The sequence below is a fragment of the Pristis pectinata genome, chromosome 1, assembly GCF_009764475.1.
Source record: "Pristis pectinata isolate sPriPec2 chromosome 1, sPriPec2.1.pri, whole genome shotgun sequence".
NCBI classification, from domain to species: Eukaryota; Metazoa; Chordata; class Chondrichthyes; order Rhinopristiformes; family Pristidae; genus Pristis; species Pristis pectinata.
In genome coordinates, this window is record NC_067405.1 from 78,302,156 (window position 1) to 78,319,647 (window position 17,492).

At 43.3% G+C, this 17,492-nt stretch overlaps 1 protein-coding gene across 1 annotated transcript; it reads left to right on the forward strand.

The window, feature by feature from the left end:
• The first annotated feature begins 3,351 nt into the window (after positions 1–3,351).
• LOC127575094 (cytotoxic T-lymphocyte protein 4-like) lies at positions 3,352–16,587 on the forward strand. Its single transcript, XM_052024748.1, has 5 exons — positions 3,352–3,558; positions 10,549–10,905; positions 13,027–13,115; positions 15,668–15,729; positions 15,968–16,587. The coding sequence occupies exons 1-5, from the start codon at positions 3,495–3,497 to the stop codon at positions 15,972–15,974; spliced, it is 579 nt and encodes a 192-aa protein (XP_051880708.1). The 5' UTR covers positions 3,352–3,494; the 3' UTR covers positions 15,975–16,587.
• The last annotated feature ends 905 nt before the right edge of the window (positions 16,588–17,492 follow it).

The following is a 17,492-nucleotide window of genomic DNA, read 5'->3' on the forward strand; positions in this document are numbered from 1 at the left end:
GCCGAGGGAAAGATAGGGAATGGGTGACCAACCGGCAGAGCAGTAGCAGGAAAGTAGTGCAGGAGTCCCCTGCGGTCATCCCCCTCCAAAACAATATACCACTTTGGATACTGTTGGGGGCAATGGATCATCAGGGGAAAGCAGCAGTAGCCAGAATTATGGCACCGTGAGTGGCTCTGCTGCATATTAGGGCAGGAAATAGAGGAGCAGAGCTATAATGGTGGGGGATTCCTGGTTAGGGGAATAGACAGGAGCTTCTGTGGCCACAAACGGGACTCCCAGTTGGTGTGTTGCCTCCTGGTGCAAGGGTCAGGCATGTCTCGGAGCAGCTGCAGGGCATTCTGGAAGGGGAAAGTGAACAGCCAGTTGTCATGGTGCATGTAGGTACTAACGATATAGGAAAAAAGCGGGATGAGGTCCCTTGGAAGATGAGAAGGGGGAATTAATACTGGGTAATGTGGAAATGGCCTTGAATGACTATTTTGTGTTGGTCTTCACAGTGGAGGACATGTCTAATGTGCCAAAGAGAGATGTTATGGGTGCGATGGGAGTTGAGGACCTCGATACAATCACTGTCACTAAAGAGGTAGTGCTGAGCAAACTAGTGGGCCTAAAGGTAGACAAGTCCCCTGGTCCTGATGGGATGCATTGCAGGGTACTAAAAGAAATGGCAGAAGTTATAGTAGAGGCATTTGTGATAATTTACCAAAATTCTCTGGACTCTGGGCAGGTCCTGGCAGATTGAAAGACAGCGAATGTCACGCCACTGTTTAAAAAAGGATGTAGGCAAAAGGCAGGTAACTATAAGCCAGTTAGCTTAACATCTGCAGTCGGGAAAATGTTTGAAGCTATCACTAAGGAAGAAATAATGAGACACCTGGATAGGATTGGTTTCATCAGGCAGACACAGCATGGATTCAGGAAGTGCAGGTCGTGTTTGACAAACTTACTGAGTTCTTTGAGGATGTAATGAGTGCAGTGGATAGAAGGGAACAGATAGATGTTGTCTACTTGGATTTCTAGAAGGCGTTCAATAAGGTACTGCATAAAAGACTTGTCCATAAGATAAGGATGCTTGGAGTTAGGAGTAAACTATTAGCATGGATGGAGGATTGATTAATCAATAGAAGGCAGAGAGTTCGGATAAATGGGTGTTTCTCTGGTCGGCAATCAGTGGTGAGCGGGGTGCTGCAGTGGTCAGTGCAGGACCCGCAACTGTTCACGATATACATTAATGCTTTGGAAGAGGGGACCAAGTGTAGCATATCTACTGTAAGTTTGTGGATGACACTAAATTGTGCAGAGGATGCAGAGAACCTGCAGAGAGATGTAGATAGGTTAAGTGAGTGGGCAATGGTCTGGCAGATGGAGTACAATGTTGGTAAATGTGAGGTCACCCACTTTGGAAGGAAAAATAGAAGATCAGATTATTATTTAAATGGTGAAAGATTGCAGCATGCTGTTGTGCAGAGGGACATGGGAGTGCTTATGCATGAATCGCAAAAGGTTGGTTGGCAGGTGCAACAGGTTATCAAGAAGTCAAATGGAATGTTGGCCTTCATTGTTGGAGGGATTGAATTTAAGAGCAGGGAGGTTATGCTGCAACTGTACAGGGTACTGATGAGGCTGCACCTGGATCACTGGATGCAGTTCTGGTCTCCTTACTTAAGGAAGGGTATACTGGCTTTGGAGGCAGTGCAGAGAAGGTTCACCAGGTTGATTCTGGAGATGAGAGGGTTAGCCTATGAGGAGAGGTTGAGTCACCTGGGACTATACTCACTGGAATTCAGAAGAATGAGAGGGGATCTTATAGAAACATAAAATTACGAAAGGGATAGATAAGATAGAGGCAGGAAGGTTGTTTCCACTGATGGGTGAGACTAGTACGAGGGGACATAACCTCAAGATTTGGGGGAATAGATTTAGGATGGAGATGAGGAGAAACTGGCTTTTCCCAGAGAGTAGTGAATCTGTGGAATTCTCTGGCCAGGGAAGCAGTAGAGGCTACCTCATTAAATATATTTAAGACACAGTTAGATAGATTTTTGCATAGTTTGGGAATTAAGAGTTAAGGGGAAAAGGCAAGTAGGTGGACCTGAGTCCACATGATCTTGTTGAATGGCAGAGCAGGCTTGACAAGCCAGATGGCCAACTCCTTTTTCTTATGTTCTTGTGGTTACCTAGCCAGCTTTATCTTGTTTTTAAGTAATATTACCACTTTAACAACCTTTTATACCTTCAGCACTATGGCTAAAGCCAGAGAGGATTGCAAAATGGCAGTCTCGTTCCCTGAAACATAAGCTTGAAAGTTTAAGTTGACACTTTTGCACTGAATATGTGCTATAGAGTTGAAACTGCTGTCCTTGGAATGTTGAGCTCAGACCATATCTTCCCAAATAGACATCATGGAAAACTAATGACACAGACAGAGGGTACTCATCTAATTATGTCTGTCCAGATCAAAAGAGCCTAATCCCACTTTATGGCTCCAGGTTCAGATCCCAGTGGCTCTTCAAGTACACCTGCAGGCATTGCTTAAATGCGGTGAAAGTTTCTGCCTTCACTATCCCTTCCTGTAGTGAGCTCTAGACCCCCACCACCATTTGGGTGAAGATACTTTTCTACATCTCCCCTCTACTCTTGACAATTACTTTAAATCTGTTTCCCTGGAGTTTTGACTGAGGGCCTGTTCCCTTGCTGTGTGATGGCAATAGGCAATATCTATGCGATTCTCTGTTCCTCCACTATTGCCTTTTTGCTACCCCACCCCCCCTCTCTCTCTCTCTCTCTCTTGCTTTGCTGTCTTTCTCTCTCATGACGTTTTCTATGACATTCTCTTTCCGTGAATGTTTACTCTCCCTCTCCCTGCCAATGTCTACCACATTCAATGCTCTCTATTCTCTGCCAAGATCTCTTTCTAGTCTTATTTTCCACATCCTTTCTTTCCATCTGTAGCGTCTGTTACATACCCTCTCCTATTGTCTACCTCTCTCTATCTCTAATAACCTATTATGTTTCTCTATTATAAAACAGCATTCTCTCTACTATTTTGTTAGTTTGTCTTTCTTTGCTACTGTCCAGCACATTCTCTTTCACTCTGTTGATTTTCCATCTCTCTCTCTCTCTCTTTCTCTCTCTCTCAGGTGTTTTCCATCACATTCTCTCTGCCATTGCCAATCACTGTAGTCTTGGATTGCATCTTTCCGGCAGCGGGCCGTGAATGGAGGAGTGTCTCCTTAGTTGGGGTCCGGTTCAGCGGAGGAGAAGTCTCCCCGCAGTGTAACCGCTTGACGTAACGCAACATGTGAGTGATGGGGTGCATGGGTTCGAACGGGAAATGAGAGCCTCAGAATCAATACTTCCTTTGAGGGCTGAAATTTCCGAAACTCGCGCAATCAATTTCCTTTTTACGCATCACCTTACTAAATCATAGACTCGACTACATTCAGCGCCATTTGAAGCGAACGGCGGACGGGACCCACATCTTCAGACTAATGGAACGGCTCCGCTATCTATTCGTGGCTTTCCTTTGGATGCTCACGGCTGGGAGGGCGAGTGGTAAGAATAGCCTGAATATTCCCCTGGACACATTGGTAGCCCTATTCCAAAATGCCTTTGTCTAATGTCCACTCATCAGTCTGTCCTGCCTCGATACGGGGACTGGTCAGACTTCGGGAGAGCAGGTTGTGCCTTTGCTTTGGATAAAGACAGAAAGACAGATACACCGAGTCAGAAATAAAAACAAAGAGCAAATGCTGGAAACACAGCAGATCCTCAGTATTTGTGGAAGGAGGAACAGAGCGTTAACCTGGCACGTTGACTCTGTTACTCTCTCCACAGATGCTGCCTGACCCGCTGAGTGTTTCCAGCATTTTTTGTTTTTATTTCAGAGTTCCAGCCGCTGCAGTTTTTGTTTTCTGGCTTTCCATGAAGAAGACTGGAAACCTGATGCGACTAAAACAAAAGAGGACTTGGGTTTCTTTAAGTGGTGCGGCCATCTGTCAAAGGGCTTCCCTAACACTTACACTTGTGCACTGCCAGATCAGGAGGGTGACAGAGTAACTTACTGGGCTGACAAGCAGCGTTCTGGACCATTGACACAGTGGCATAAGTTCAAATTCAGCTACAGCATTTGGGGAATATTCAGGTAATTAATGCCTGGACTTGGAGCAGTGTGGTTACAAGGAGTGACTGGATAGGCTGGAGTTGTTTTCCCTGGAGCTGAGGAGGTTGAGGAGTGAAAAAGTAGAGGTATATAAAATTATGAGGGAGATGGATAGGGCAGATAGTAAAAGTGCTGGTTGTATCTAAGAGGGCATAGGTTTAAGGTGAGAGCTAGGTTTAGTGGGGATCTGAGGAGAATTCCTTTCCCCACAGAGGGTGGTTGGAGTCTGGAATGTGATGCCTGAAAACGCGGTGGAGGCAGATAATCTCATGTAGACAAGTACTTGAATCGCAAAGGCTTAGAAGGCTACGGACCTAGTGCAAGTAAATGGGATGAGTGTACAACAGGCAGCATGGACATTGTGGTAAGCACCAAAGTACCAAATTGTTAGAAAAAAACCATCAGCTTCACTTCTGCCCTTCAGTGAAGGAAATCTGCCACCCCTACCCAGTCTGGTTTATGTGTGACTCCAGACCCACATATGTGCCTCTGCAGTTCAGGGGCAGGTAGGAATGGACTATAAATGCCAGCATTTCCGGCGATATCCACATTCCTATGTATTAATCTTTCTTTAAATGCCACAAACACCAGTATGTGACCAGATAATCCTTTTTAGTTGTTGATTGTGGGATGAATATGGATCCCCAGGGGTTTTTACACTTGGGTGGACAGAATCCCTTAGTTTCATCCAGAAATTTATCACCCAGAACTGTGGATTGTAGGATGGATGTGGGGAAATGCTTTCCAATTGTGGATGGCATTGCCTGGATCTTCTCACAGCTACGATCGGGCAGCCTGAAGTCTCACACCACCAGGTTCAAGAACAGCTACTTCCCTTCAACCATTTGGTCTTGAACCAACCAGCACAACCCTAATCCCTACAGTTTAGCAACACTATGACCACTTTGATCCCTTTGCACTAAAATGGACTTTGTTTTTTCTTGTTCTAATTGTGTTCTTGTAATTGTGTTCTTTCTTGTAAAAATTCTGTATAACTTATGTGTAATTTTTGTTTTTCTTTTGAATGCTGCTTATATGATGCTGTGTGCCTGTAATGCTGCTGCAAGTAAGTTTTTCATTGCACCTGTGCATACTCGTATTTATGCATATGACAATAAACTCGACTTTGACTTTGTGAATGAAATCAGAATGTTAGAGCTTAAGTATGAGAAAGTGCTAAGTTTCTTCACATGAATGAGCTTTGCTGATGTGGAGGGATTGAGCCAAAAGACGGGGAAATGTCTGGAATCAAAGAAAATTTATAACACAAAAGGAGACCATTAGGCTATTGTTAACTGTGCTGTCTAAAAGGGTTTCTGCCTCTACTACCCTTTCAGGTACTGGGTTCTGCACCCTGAGATGTAAAAGATATTCTCCTAAAATAAGGAGAATGGGGTTTTTGTTATCTCCCCACTAATTCTTCCAATAATTACTTTCAGCCTTATGTCCTCCGATGTTTGATCCCGCTGCTAGGGGAAAGAGGTCCTTCCTCTTTATACTAACCAGGACTATCATAACTTTATGCAGCTCAGGAAAATCATCCCTCAGCCTCATCTATTCTAAAAACCTTATTTGACTCTCCTCATAGCTAAATTTTCCAGTTCTGGAAACATACTTAGGAATCTTTTCGGCATCCTCTCCAGTGTCATCACATCATTCCCGCAATGTGGTGACCAGAATACTAAAGCTAATTTCATACAGTTCTAGCATAACCTTGCAGCTCTCAAATACAATTCCTTAGCTTATACAGGAAAGCATCCTGTATTGCCTTTTTTAACCATGTATTTTCCTGTTACCCTTAACGATCAGTGTACATATGTTCCAAGGGTGGCACAATGGTGCAGCAGGTGGTGCTGCTGCCTCACAGGTACAAAGGTCCCAGATATGGTCCTGACATCCGGTGCTGTCTGTGCAGAGTCTGCACCTTCCCTGCATTAATCTGTGGATTTCTTCCAGGTGCTCTGGTTTAATACCACATCCCAAAACCAGACTGACTAGTAGATTAATTGGCCACTGTAAATTTCACTGTGGGATAGTTAATTGAAAAAGGAATCAATAAAGAGTTGATGGGCATCTAATTGGTAATTGGTTTATTATTGTCACATGTACAGAGATACAATGAAAAACTTTGTTTTGCATGCCATCCAGACAAATCATTCCATACAGCAGTACATCAAGGTAGTACAAAAGGAAAAGCAAAAACAGAATGCAGAATGAACTGTTACAGTTACAGAGAAAGTGCAGTGCAGGTAGACAATAAGGTGCAAGAGCCATGACAAGGTAGACTGAGAGATCAAGAGTTCATCTTTATCATGCAAGAGGTCTGTTCAAGAGTCTTATAACAGTGGGACAGAAGCTGTCCTTGAGCCTGGTGGTACGTGTTCTCAAGCTTTTGTATCTTCTGCCCGATGGAAGAGGGGAGAAGAGAGAATGGCAGGGGTGGGAGGGGTCTTTTATTATGTTGGCTGCATAGAGAATAAGTTCCAGAGGTACAGGGAAATAGAAATGGGTTTATGGTACCAATGGGATTGCTTGCCAGAGAGCCAGCTTAAACCCTTTGGGTTGAATGACTTCCTTCCATGTAGTTACAAGTATAAAGTCCACATTTCTCAATATCCTCCCATTTATTGTTCATACCTCGTCCTGCTGCACCTCTGCAAAAGCATTAGCTCATACTTCTCTGGATCAAAAGCACTAGTTCACACCTGTCTGCATTAAATTAGCATTAGTTCATATCTGGGTTACATTAGCATTTGTCTCTTTCCAATTTTCTCGACCATGCATATACTCCTGAAGTTGAAAGCTTTCCCCTTATTGTCAACCACCCTAACCAATCTTTGGCTGATAGATGAGATTCCACCAGTCCGAACACCATACTGAACTGAATATGATTGTCAATGTGGAATATATGAACAAATCCCTACAAATGTTTTGTTGTATTAATGTCAATATCCTGCTGCTTAACCCCATTTCAAATGGAACAAACTGCGATCATAATCTAAAAATACCTTATTTAAAACCTTAGGCACCAGACAGAAAATGAAGTATAGTTTTTGATGTAACAGGTGAGGCACTGCGACTTCTAATCCAAGGAGAGAGACTATGGAATAGGCCAGCTTTACAACAGAAAACAGTAATTTAGTTTTCTATGAAATAAGATGCCCACTGATCCACCCCCGGCTCCAACTCATGAAAGAAAGAAAAAGTTCTGATGATTGTAATCTGTAAAATTGTTGCTGTCTTGTTTCTGGGGTAAACAATATGTTCTGAGATGATCAATATAACTTATTTTTGCTGAATTAGTCAGCGGATATGCACTGTCAGAGAATTTCACTGACTTTGGGTTTAGAAACCAATCCTGGTTATGCTGTCAGCACAAAATAAATGATGGGGCTTTCTGTATACAGTGAGTCTTGAGCAATTCTTCAATTGTTAACTCTTTTTCTCTTTCCACTGATGCTGTCTGACCTGCTGATGTTCCCAGCATTTTCTTTTTTATTTCAGGATTCCAGGATCTGTGGTTTTTGCTTTGCACCACTTTGTTGGACACCTGCTTGCCGAAATTCTGCTTTCTTTGCTTTAAGCATTGCTGACTGGCAGCTGTTGTTTTTTCCTGTGGCTGCGGAGGCTGATAGCATGAGTGGGTGAGCTCAGTGGGTTCTCATGAAGTCTATCTCCCCCTGCCGGAGTGTTGAGTGGCTAGCACTAAACGTCAGCCTGACCCTGCTATTGCCAAACATTCGTACATTCTCCACTCCCACCCGAGGTCAGGGGATAGTGAGAAAGTGTTAAATTGTCTTCATGGGGAGCAACCTTACTCTGGACTCAGGAAGGCACAGGTTCCAAGGCAACTCCAGGGAATTGGGCACCAGATCTAGGTGGATACACAAATCTGGTGCCACATTGTCCTGCTAATGGTGCTGCCTTTCCAATGTGATGTTAAACTGAGCCCATGTTCCCTCTCTCAAGACGTGAAAGATTCCGTGAGGTTATTTCACACTAAGCAGGGGATTTCTCCTCATTTTTCTACTCGTTTGTTAGCAGAAAAACCAGGTTATCTGTTCCTTATCACACTGAGACATTACTGTGTACAAAAAGCCTGGTGCATTTTCCTACACTAAGACCGTGATTACAGATGAAATGCGCCTCTGCACCCTCCCCCTCGTTCTCTCTGTGTTCCTCCCTACCAGGTGTTAGTGTCTCAGTTTCTCTCTCATTGGTCCCATTCTGTGTGAAACCATCTACTTTTGCTTAATGCTCCGCTTTCATGGTGGAGTATCTGTGGAAACAGAAACAGAGTTAACACTTCAGATCGAAAACATTTAGCTCAGTTTCTCTTTCCGCAGATGCTGCCTGATTCCAGCATTTTGTGTCTTTGATTCTGGTTTCCCGCATCTGCAGCTTTTTAAAATTATTTTCGTTAACTGAGGGAGTTATTGTGGGTGATGATTAAAGGCATTTATAAAATGATGAGCTGTGGTTAAGATTCAGATTTGTCATTGTTGTCTGATGTTAAGCTAGCAACACTTCAAACACACGCAAGCTCCTCTTTAGCCAAGTCTTGCTCTTGATGTGCTTGTAGCTTCTCCCCAAGTCTGACGGTGGTGTACATGTGACCCCCTTCTGCTGTCCTGGACTCGCTTGGAAGCTCAAATGCCAAGTCACTGCTTCACTGCCAGGAGATCAGGAACCGAGGCTGCCATAAGTCCAGCGAATAAGATCATTGATATGTTTGGCTGGCTGCATTCTTGCCAGCCAGCCTGATGAGTGTGCAGGGCTCTGCTACAGGCACTTAGACAGCATTACTGGACCAAAGGAAGGTGCCAGAAGGGGGCCTCTGATTTCATTATGCTGTGGGGTCTCTGCTCTTTTCTGCTGCTTTTGGCCTTGAGCTTCAAGAGCTCAGAAATACACTTTTTAATTGTGGTTAGAGTCATAGAGTCATGGAGTCATGCAACACAGAAACCACACTGAGGACACATCAGCCCATTAACGCTCATCCCATTTTATTCTCCCCACAGCAGCTTCTGCCTCTGCCACTCAGGAACTATGAGTTACAGACCCCAACCGTTCTTTAGCCGACAAAAAGTTTCTTCGTCACTGCTCCAATTTTTCTTCCTTTGCCCCAGCCCTGCCTCGACACCCTGGTGCAGTTATAGATCTGTCAGATAAGGACAATAGGATGACCCAGATGTTCCCATCTAGGCCCGTCATCAGTCTTCAGCCTCTTCTGTTCCAAAGAAAATCTTTGTCTCCCCCCAGTAATCAAGATCTCAGGCCCTGGTGATAACTTCAGTATCTCCACTGCCTCTCCCTGGTGCTGTCATGAAGGGAAAACACAGCACCCATGTATAAAATTTCATTGTGGTTTGTTTGCTCATTGTACAACACACCTGCCTGTAACGCTGGTTTTGTTCCCAGGCCTGTAACCATTGGCGGCTTCTCTCTAAGTACCTGTGACTCCCACACCTTACACACTGAACTTCCTAAAGCTGATAGATGGACTTAAACTGCCCAACAGGTTCAGTTGAGCCTGTTACCTTACACCTTGCCCAGGTGACTTTTTTTAATGATAAGAGTAAATTAGAGACACAAGAAATTCTGAAGGTGCTGGAATCTGGAGAAATACACAAAAAGTGCTGGAGGAACTCAGCAGGTCAGGCGGTGTTTTAAACTCTTGAGCAGACATCTTGTGTGATAAAGATGAACTCTTGATCTCACAATCTACCCAGTTGTGGCCTTTGCACCTTATTGTCTGCCTGCACTGCACTGTCTCTGTATCTGTAACACTATATTCTGCATTCTGTTACTGTTTTTTTTCTTTTTACCACTTTGATGTACTGATGTATGAAATGATCTGTATGGATGGCGTGCTAACAAAGTTTTTCACTGTATTGTACATGTGACAATAATAAACTAATTACCAACCAGGTGAGGCGTATTAACAACATGCAATATGTGTGTAAAATCAGAGAGGTTTATATAATGGTGTGATCAGTTGTAAACAGATAATGGGTTACTTACTTACCACAGCATAGAAGGAGGTCATTCGACCCATCAAGTCCATGCCAGCTCCCAACAGATCAGTCCCATTCTTCCTCTCCTTATTTCCCTGCAACTTATTCTCTCTCACATGCCCGTCAACTTCCCTTTGATTCTTTTGCCACTTACCTGCTCTAACAGGTCATTTACAGCAGCCAATTAATCTACCAGCACATCTTTGGGATGTGGGAGGAAACCGGAGCACTCGGGGAAACATGCAAACTCCACCAAACCTGGGTCACTGGCTGTGAGGCAGCAGCACCTCCCACTGCACCACCAGGTTGTAAGAACATAACAAACCCATCAGAGTGATTAATTTCCCTTTACTTCTTTCCTTATAGAGCTGAAGGTTTCTCAGCCTGGATACCTGGGAGTTTCAAGCATGGGCAGGCCTGCTCTGGAATGTGTGCACAACTCTGACAATGATGCCGAACTTAAGTTAACAATTCTGAAAGGGAGTGAGAGATCCACTGTTTGCTCTGGTACAACATCTTCATCCATACAGATTGTCAGCTCGAGTGAATTACTTCACTGTAGATTTGAACGGATACCAAACAAAGTCTCTGTCATGATACATGGACTGAACTCTTCACTAACCGATAATTATTTCTGCAAGATTGAGAAATTGTACCCTCCACCTTATGAATCCGATGTGGGAAATGGGACAATTATCTACATCAGACCAGAAGACATGAAATGTGAGGGCATTTTCTAATTGATACTGTTTTTGTGTTAATCTGTGTGTTAGTCAACATAGAACAGTACAGCACAGTCTGGCCCACAACGTTGTGTCGACCTATATAAACCTACTCCACAACCAAGCTAGCCCTTCCCTCCTACACAACCCATAACCCTCCATTTTTTTTACATCTATGTACCTATCTAAGAGTCTTATAAATATCCCTATTGTATCAGCCTCTACCACCACCCAGGCAATGCGTTCCAGGCACCTACAATCCTCTGTGTAAAAAAAACCTATCTCTGACATCTCCCCTAAACTTTCCTCCACTCACCTTAAACGGATGTCCTCTGATATAGGCCATTGCCGCCCTGGGAGAAAGGTGCTGGCTGTCCACTCTATGCCTGTCATAATCTTAAACACCTCTATCAATTCGCCTCTCATCCTCTGTTGCTCCAAAGAGAAAAACCCTAGATCGCACAACCTTTCCTCATAAGACATGTTTTCTAATCGAGACAGCATCCTGGTAAATCTCCTCTGCACCCTCTCTAAATCTTCCACATCCTTCCTGTAATGAGGTGACCAGAACTGAACAAACATGAGGCAAACATGCTGAGCAATGGAACACTTTCAATTTAATGTACCTGGCATGAATATCAGAGGGCAAGTGCAGCAGAATTAGATAGAGAACAATGTTCCGCTTTGCTCCAACAATATTCCACAGCAACACCCCAAGGAAAGTGCCCTCCTAACATACAGGTGTGATATTTGTCCCTTGCCCACACTGGCTGTCTGGTGGTCATTCTGTCTAGAATGTTGGTGCTAAAGTAGATGCTGTTTACATTTCTGGACACAGCTACCAATAATAAGTTTAAGAAATGACTGTCCCTCATCAATAGGTCAATGTTTTCAAGTCGCAAGAAGTGGAGGGTCAGGCTTTTAAAAGTGAATTTGTTGAGAAATATTAATTCAATTGAACCAAATGAATGTTTAACCCTTCATTTTAGCTTCTCTTCAAAGAATGATTTCCAGAAACATTAATAACTTTGCCTTACTTAGTCAATTCACATTATAGGAAGTTCCAAACAACAACATAGGCTATCGCTTGGGCTCTCCTCTTGAGATAATCGGACACAACCCTTCATTTAAGCTTGATTATCCTGAGTATTTTTATTCCAAATTCTAAATTTTCCTGTGAAGCACTGGCCAATTGCAAGAACCCAAAGGTCTTTGAGTTAAATTACACGTACAATGTTACAGAGATCAGCAGTCAGCTCTTTGAGATATTTCTGCCAAATGTGGTGGATTCGTTGGTGCAGGCTGTGATCTGAAGTCCAACTCTAGAGACTTGAACTCATAAATTTTAGGCTAGCAAGGATGTGTAATTGGGGAAAACACACAATTGAAGGTGCAGTCTTTTGGATGAGATAGAAATGGAGGCCCCAGTCCTTCACTGAAGTTTGAGAAAAAGGTGCCATAGGATGACAGTGAGGAAGGAGTTATGTTGGTTTACTGGCCTATATTTATTCTTCACGATATCACGAAGCAGATTATTTAGTCAGGATAAAATCACCTTTCGTAAGAGTTAGCTGCTGCATTTCCTACAACAGTGAAAATACTTCAAAAATCTTCACAGGATGGAAGGAAGGGAAAGCACTAAAATAAATACGACTTGTTAACTTGACAATCAATGAAGTCATGGTTCCTCTCTATAATAACTCCACTTAGCATATGCCCATATTCCAACATCCATGAACCTCAGTCTATGAAAGGTAGTTGTTCCAGAATCCATGGTCAATTATGAACAAGAGTTTCTCATTTACACCATCCATCATTTGGGAAAAGTGTTTCCTGATTTTGTTCCTGAGCTCTAACACTAAGGTTATTTCTCTTTGCTCTGGATTCTTATACCTGAAGGAAGAGTTTTCCCCTCTCTACTACATGAATCCCCTAATCACCTTTGTTAATTCAGTAGGATGCTGCACACTCTGAAGACAACTCTGGGCCTTAATAGGGAGTGAGCTTTTCTGTAAGGATGGAGCAAGGATCAGAATCCTCCTGCCTTGATTCCATTGACGCAGCTGGGGTGATGGACAATCTCCAGTGTGTTTACAATCCATGATATTTTATTGTATTTCAGGCCCTCAGTTTTCATTCTTGCTGGTCATGGGAATTCTAACTCCCCTGCTTCTAGTCTGCATGGTCTCCATCATCATTCTGATAACTAAAGTAAGTAGCAAAGAAAATATTATTGTGATCACTCGCTTAGGCAGAGATGAGCTGAGGCAGCTCTGTCAATTCTGTCTACACTTCCCGCTGCCTTGGGAAAGCAGCAAACAAAATAAAAAAAACCTCCACCCTGGTCATTCTCCCCCTTTGCATCGGGGAAAAGATAGAAAAGCTTGAGAACACACACCACCAGGCTCAAGGACAGCTTCTGTCCTGCTGTTATAAGACTCTTGAACAGACCTCTTAAACGATGAGGATGAACTGTTGATCTCTGAATGTACCTTGCCATGGCCCTTGCACCTTATTGTCTGCCTGCACTGCACTGTCTCTGTAACTGTAACACTATATTCTGCATTCTGTTATTTCTTCTGTCTTTCTACTACCTCAATGTACTTATGTATGGAATGATCTGTATGGATGGCATGCAAACAAAGTTCCTCACTGTTTCTTGGTACATGTGACAATAATAAACCAATTCCAAATTCCCAGGAAGCCACACATCAGAGCATCAGACAAGAACAGAAAATGCCGGGATACTCAGCAGTTTAGGCAGCAACTGCAAAGAGAGAAATAGAAGTAATGTTTCGGGTCAATGCTGAGTATTTTCAGCATTCTCTGCTGACCAAGTTGTAATTTGCTTCAGGTCGATGCCGTCTATGAACTGTGGGTAGAAGGTTCCCAGTGACAGCCTCTGGAACCCTTCATTCAGTGCACTGTTCCCATAACATCCCCTGAAACTCTTTACATCCAGTGCGGAACACCACATTCCATTCTCCACCCTTGCCCACCCGGCCTCTATTCCTAGTACGTCCCACTTTTCCAAACTTCTGAATCCATGTGGATCAACAGTTCCTAGAATACTTTGCAAAGCTTTCTGCATTTTTGTGTCAGAGGGTTTAATTATAGTTATTAGGAGTTTGATTCTCTGTGGAAATAGACTCCTGGAATTGGCTTGTTTCAAGTTCAATGTGATTCAATAATTCACCCCTTCCCTTTGGAATTTTGATCCCAACCTTATTCAGCCCCATTTGACAGAGATATTGGACACTGTCTGTCCACTGGGCCAACAGTTTAGACCAGACTGTGCATGTGCAGGTGATCTCAACATCACAGGCCTAGAACTGTGATTGGCTACGGCCATTCTCCCCCACATGTCTCTTTTGTGTGATACCATGGCTCAGGAACCTGTGAGTTATTATTTCTCCCTCCACTGAAGGGTGGAAGGCAAGGACTGAGGGGAACATTGGCCATACAGCTCCTACTCCAAATCCATGCTCCTCCACTGGCAGAAGATCAGGAATCCCACTCCCAGGGCATTCCCAAACTCTCCTGTCCTGCTCATTCCCACCCATCCATAGAGATGGCAAAGGAGCCGAAAGTCAGAGGGGACGGGAAGGTGGAGTCTAAAAGGTTAATGCACTGAGGAGAGAGGATGTCTCTTCTCTCTATCTTGAGACCCTACTAGAAGCATCTGCCTCAGTGATGATTTAGAACATCACAGAGCACAGCAGAAGAACAGGCCCCTTGGACTATGATGCCGATTTAAACTGCACATCTGCCTGCACATGGTCCATATCCCTCCATTCCCTGCCTGCTCATGTGCCTGTCTAAATGGCTCTTAAACGTTGCTCTCATATCTACTTCCACCACCTTCCCTGACAGTGAATTTCAGACACTTACCACTCTTTGCGTAAATAAAACTTGCCATGTAAATCTCCTTTGAACTTTCCCCCTCTCACCTTCAAGCTATGTCCTCTAGTATTTAACATTTCCACCCTGGGAAAAAGACTCTGGCTATCTACCCTGTTTATGCCTCTCATAATTATATATACTTTGATCAGGTCTCCCCTCAGCCTCCGACGCTCCAGAAAAAACAATCCAAGTTTGTCCAACCTCTCCTTATGACAAGTACTCCCTAATCCAGACGACATCCTGGAGAACCTCTTCTGCATCCTCTCCAGACCCGCCACATGCTTCCTGTAATGCAGCGACCAGAACTTCACACAATACTCCAAATGTGGTCTGACCAAAGTTTTACACAGCTATAATGTGACTTGCCAACTTTTCTATCATCCTCTGTTTCTGCCTCCATTAAACTGCTCAGTTTTATTCATGCACCAATCCTCTGGAAACCTCTCCACATTGCCATTGCCTCCAGATTCAATCATTGCAATGCCTTGTGTCTGCCTTTGCATCTTCCATCCTCCAAAAATGTGAATATTAGCCAAAATTCTGTCACTTGCAACAGGTCCCTTTCACCAAATATTTCTGTGCTTTCTGCTCACACTGCCTCCTGGTCTAGTAACATCTTGAGTTAAGATTCAAAATGATGTTTTCATATCCCTCCAGGACCTTGCTCTTCCCCAACTTTGTAACCTTACAAGATCTCTAATTCTGGTGCTTCACACATCCCCCCATTTCCTTTGCCTCATCAGTGAGATATTTCCCTCATCTGAAGATGCCACATTAATGAAAATTATTGTTTTCCTTGAACTGATCACTGGGTGTGCTTCAATAATGATTTTGTAAACATGTCTCTCTTTTTCTTGCAGAACAAAGTGAAGAAAACCAATGTGAATCCCGTGTATGAGCAGATGGCACCCACCAGAGGGAGGTAGGCAGCATAGAGAGGCACAAAGTGGATATCAAAACAACCACTAATCTTCCATACATCTACTGAATAAAAAAAATTGATGAGCAGGGGAAATACATGACAGTTTTTACATTTCATCAAGCATTGATGTGTTAAGATATGGGCTATAGTTCAGCCACAGTTTAAACAGAAAAAGGCAAGAAATGGGAAAATAAGATGTAAATAATTTTCAACTGCATTATTTTTGTTTGGTGTTCAGAAAATAGGTTGGTACCAACAAAATGATGATGAAAGCTGATGGAGGAGCAGCGCCACACAATACATTCACTGCCACTTCTACACAACTTACAGATCTGGGATGCACACAACTACAGTACCTCTATGAGTCTGGTTGCAAATCCTACCCACAATTTGGTGACTTCAGGGATTGACTAGGGGATTGTGAGATTCAGCACTTCACTATATGCTGATCTTTGTGAGTGAAGCTGTACACGGCAGAGTATGGAGGCGCAGAAACAGCTCACACAGGTTACCAAACTAAAGAGACTGAAATCCATGCACGGGGGCCGTCACTGTACGGGATACACATGCTGTTTTGTTTGGGTTGGGAGGTGGGTGCAGGGTAATAGATTTGGTGTTGCACTATTGACTTTTACTTAACACGGGCTGCCTATTCAACGTGACAATGCTTCATGTTCTGGTATGTATGTTTAAAGGTCAATCCCTGTGAGTTTGTTCAGGGGACAGTTTTGTGACTAAAAGCATTGATGCCACCTGACCTGCAAGCGTTTGCAACTTTTTCTGTTTTTATTTGTAATTAAAAGGTCTTGTATGTTAAACTTAAGAAGTTCTCTTTTTTTAAAAAAAAGAATGTTTTCAATAAAATCATGGAACTTGCTGTACCTAATTGTCACGGTGCACCTATGATTTGGTAAATTGGACCTAAACATGTTGATCTTACTTCAGGTTTAATGTTCTGAATTTGGGAGTAAATTCTGGTGCTGACAGAGGCAGGTTGGAAAATCACCTAGGGTGCGGTTTCCATTCCTGTTTCCAAATCTTCAAAAGATTTCTCAATAAACTTCAGGGCCCTGAGTCATTGTGAGAGGCCTTTGTGAGATCAAGCAATAATCAGTAAAGACATGCAAAGCTCTCCAGTGACAGATGCTCCGGCGCCCAAGGTTAGGTAAGAGATGCTGTCTGAGTCACAGCTGAGGTGAAAGTCATGTGGTACCAGCCCAAAAAAGTAGGTTAAGCTGAGCCAAAACTTAAGAATATAATTGACAGCTGCCAGAACCAAGCCTGCAACATTTACACAGAATTTCTGGCTGATAAGAGCCACAGAATTCTGCACTGAGGCCAAACTATTTGATTTTGGCTCTCATCATTGCCATGCCTTTAAACTGGATCATAGAAACAAGAGGAAGCCTTTCAGCCCTTTCAACCTGTTCCATCATCCATGGCTTATCGGTTTCAACTTTGGTTCTGTAACTCTTGACACAGCTGCTTAACATGATGAACTCTGACCTGAACCATTGACTATGTTTCTCTTCGCACAGATATGGCCAGATCTGCTGAGTATTTCCAGCATTTTCTGTTTTTGGCTTAAACTATCAGTCCTGTTTCCAACATTTTCAATTTGGCTTCAGTTACTTTGGGAGAAAAAAACATCCCAAGTTTCCACAATCCAAGGGTGTGAAGTTCCGTGACCCAGAGTTGTTCACAAAACTGAATCAGAGACCAGCAGAAGCATTTTCCCCTCAGAACACTGAATTCAAAGAAAG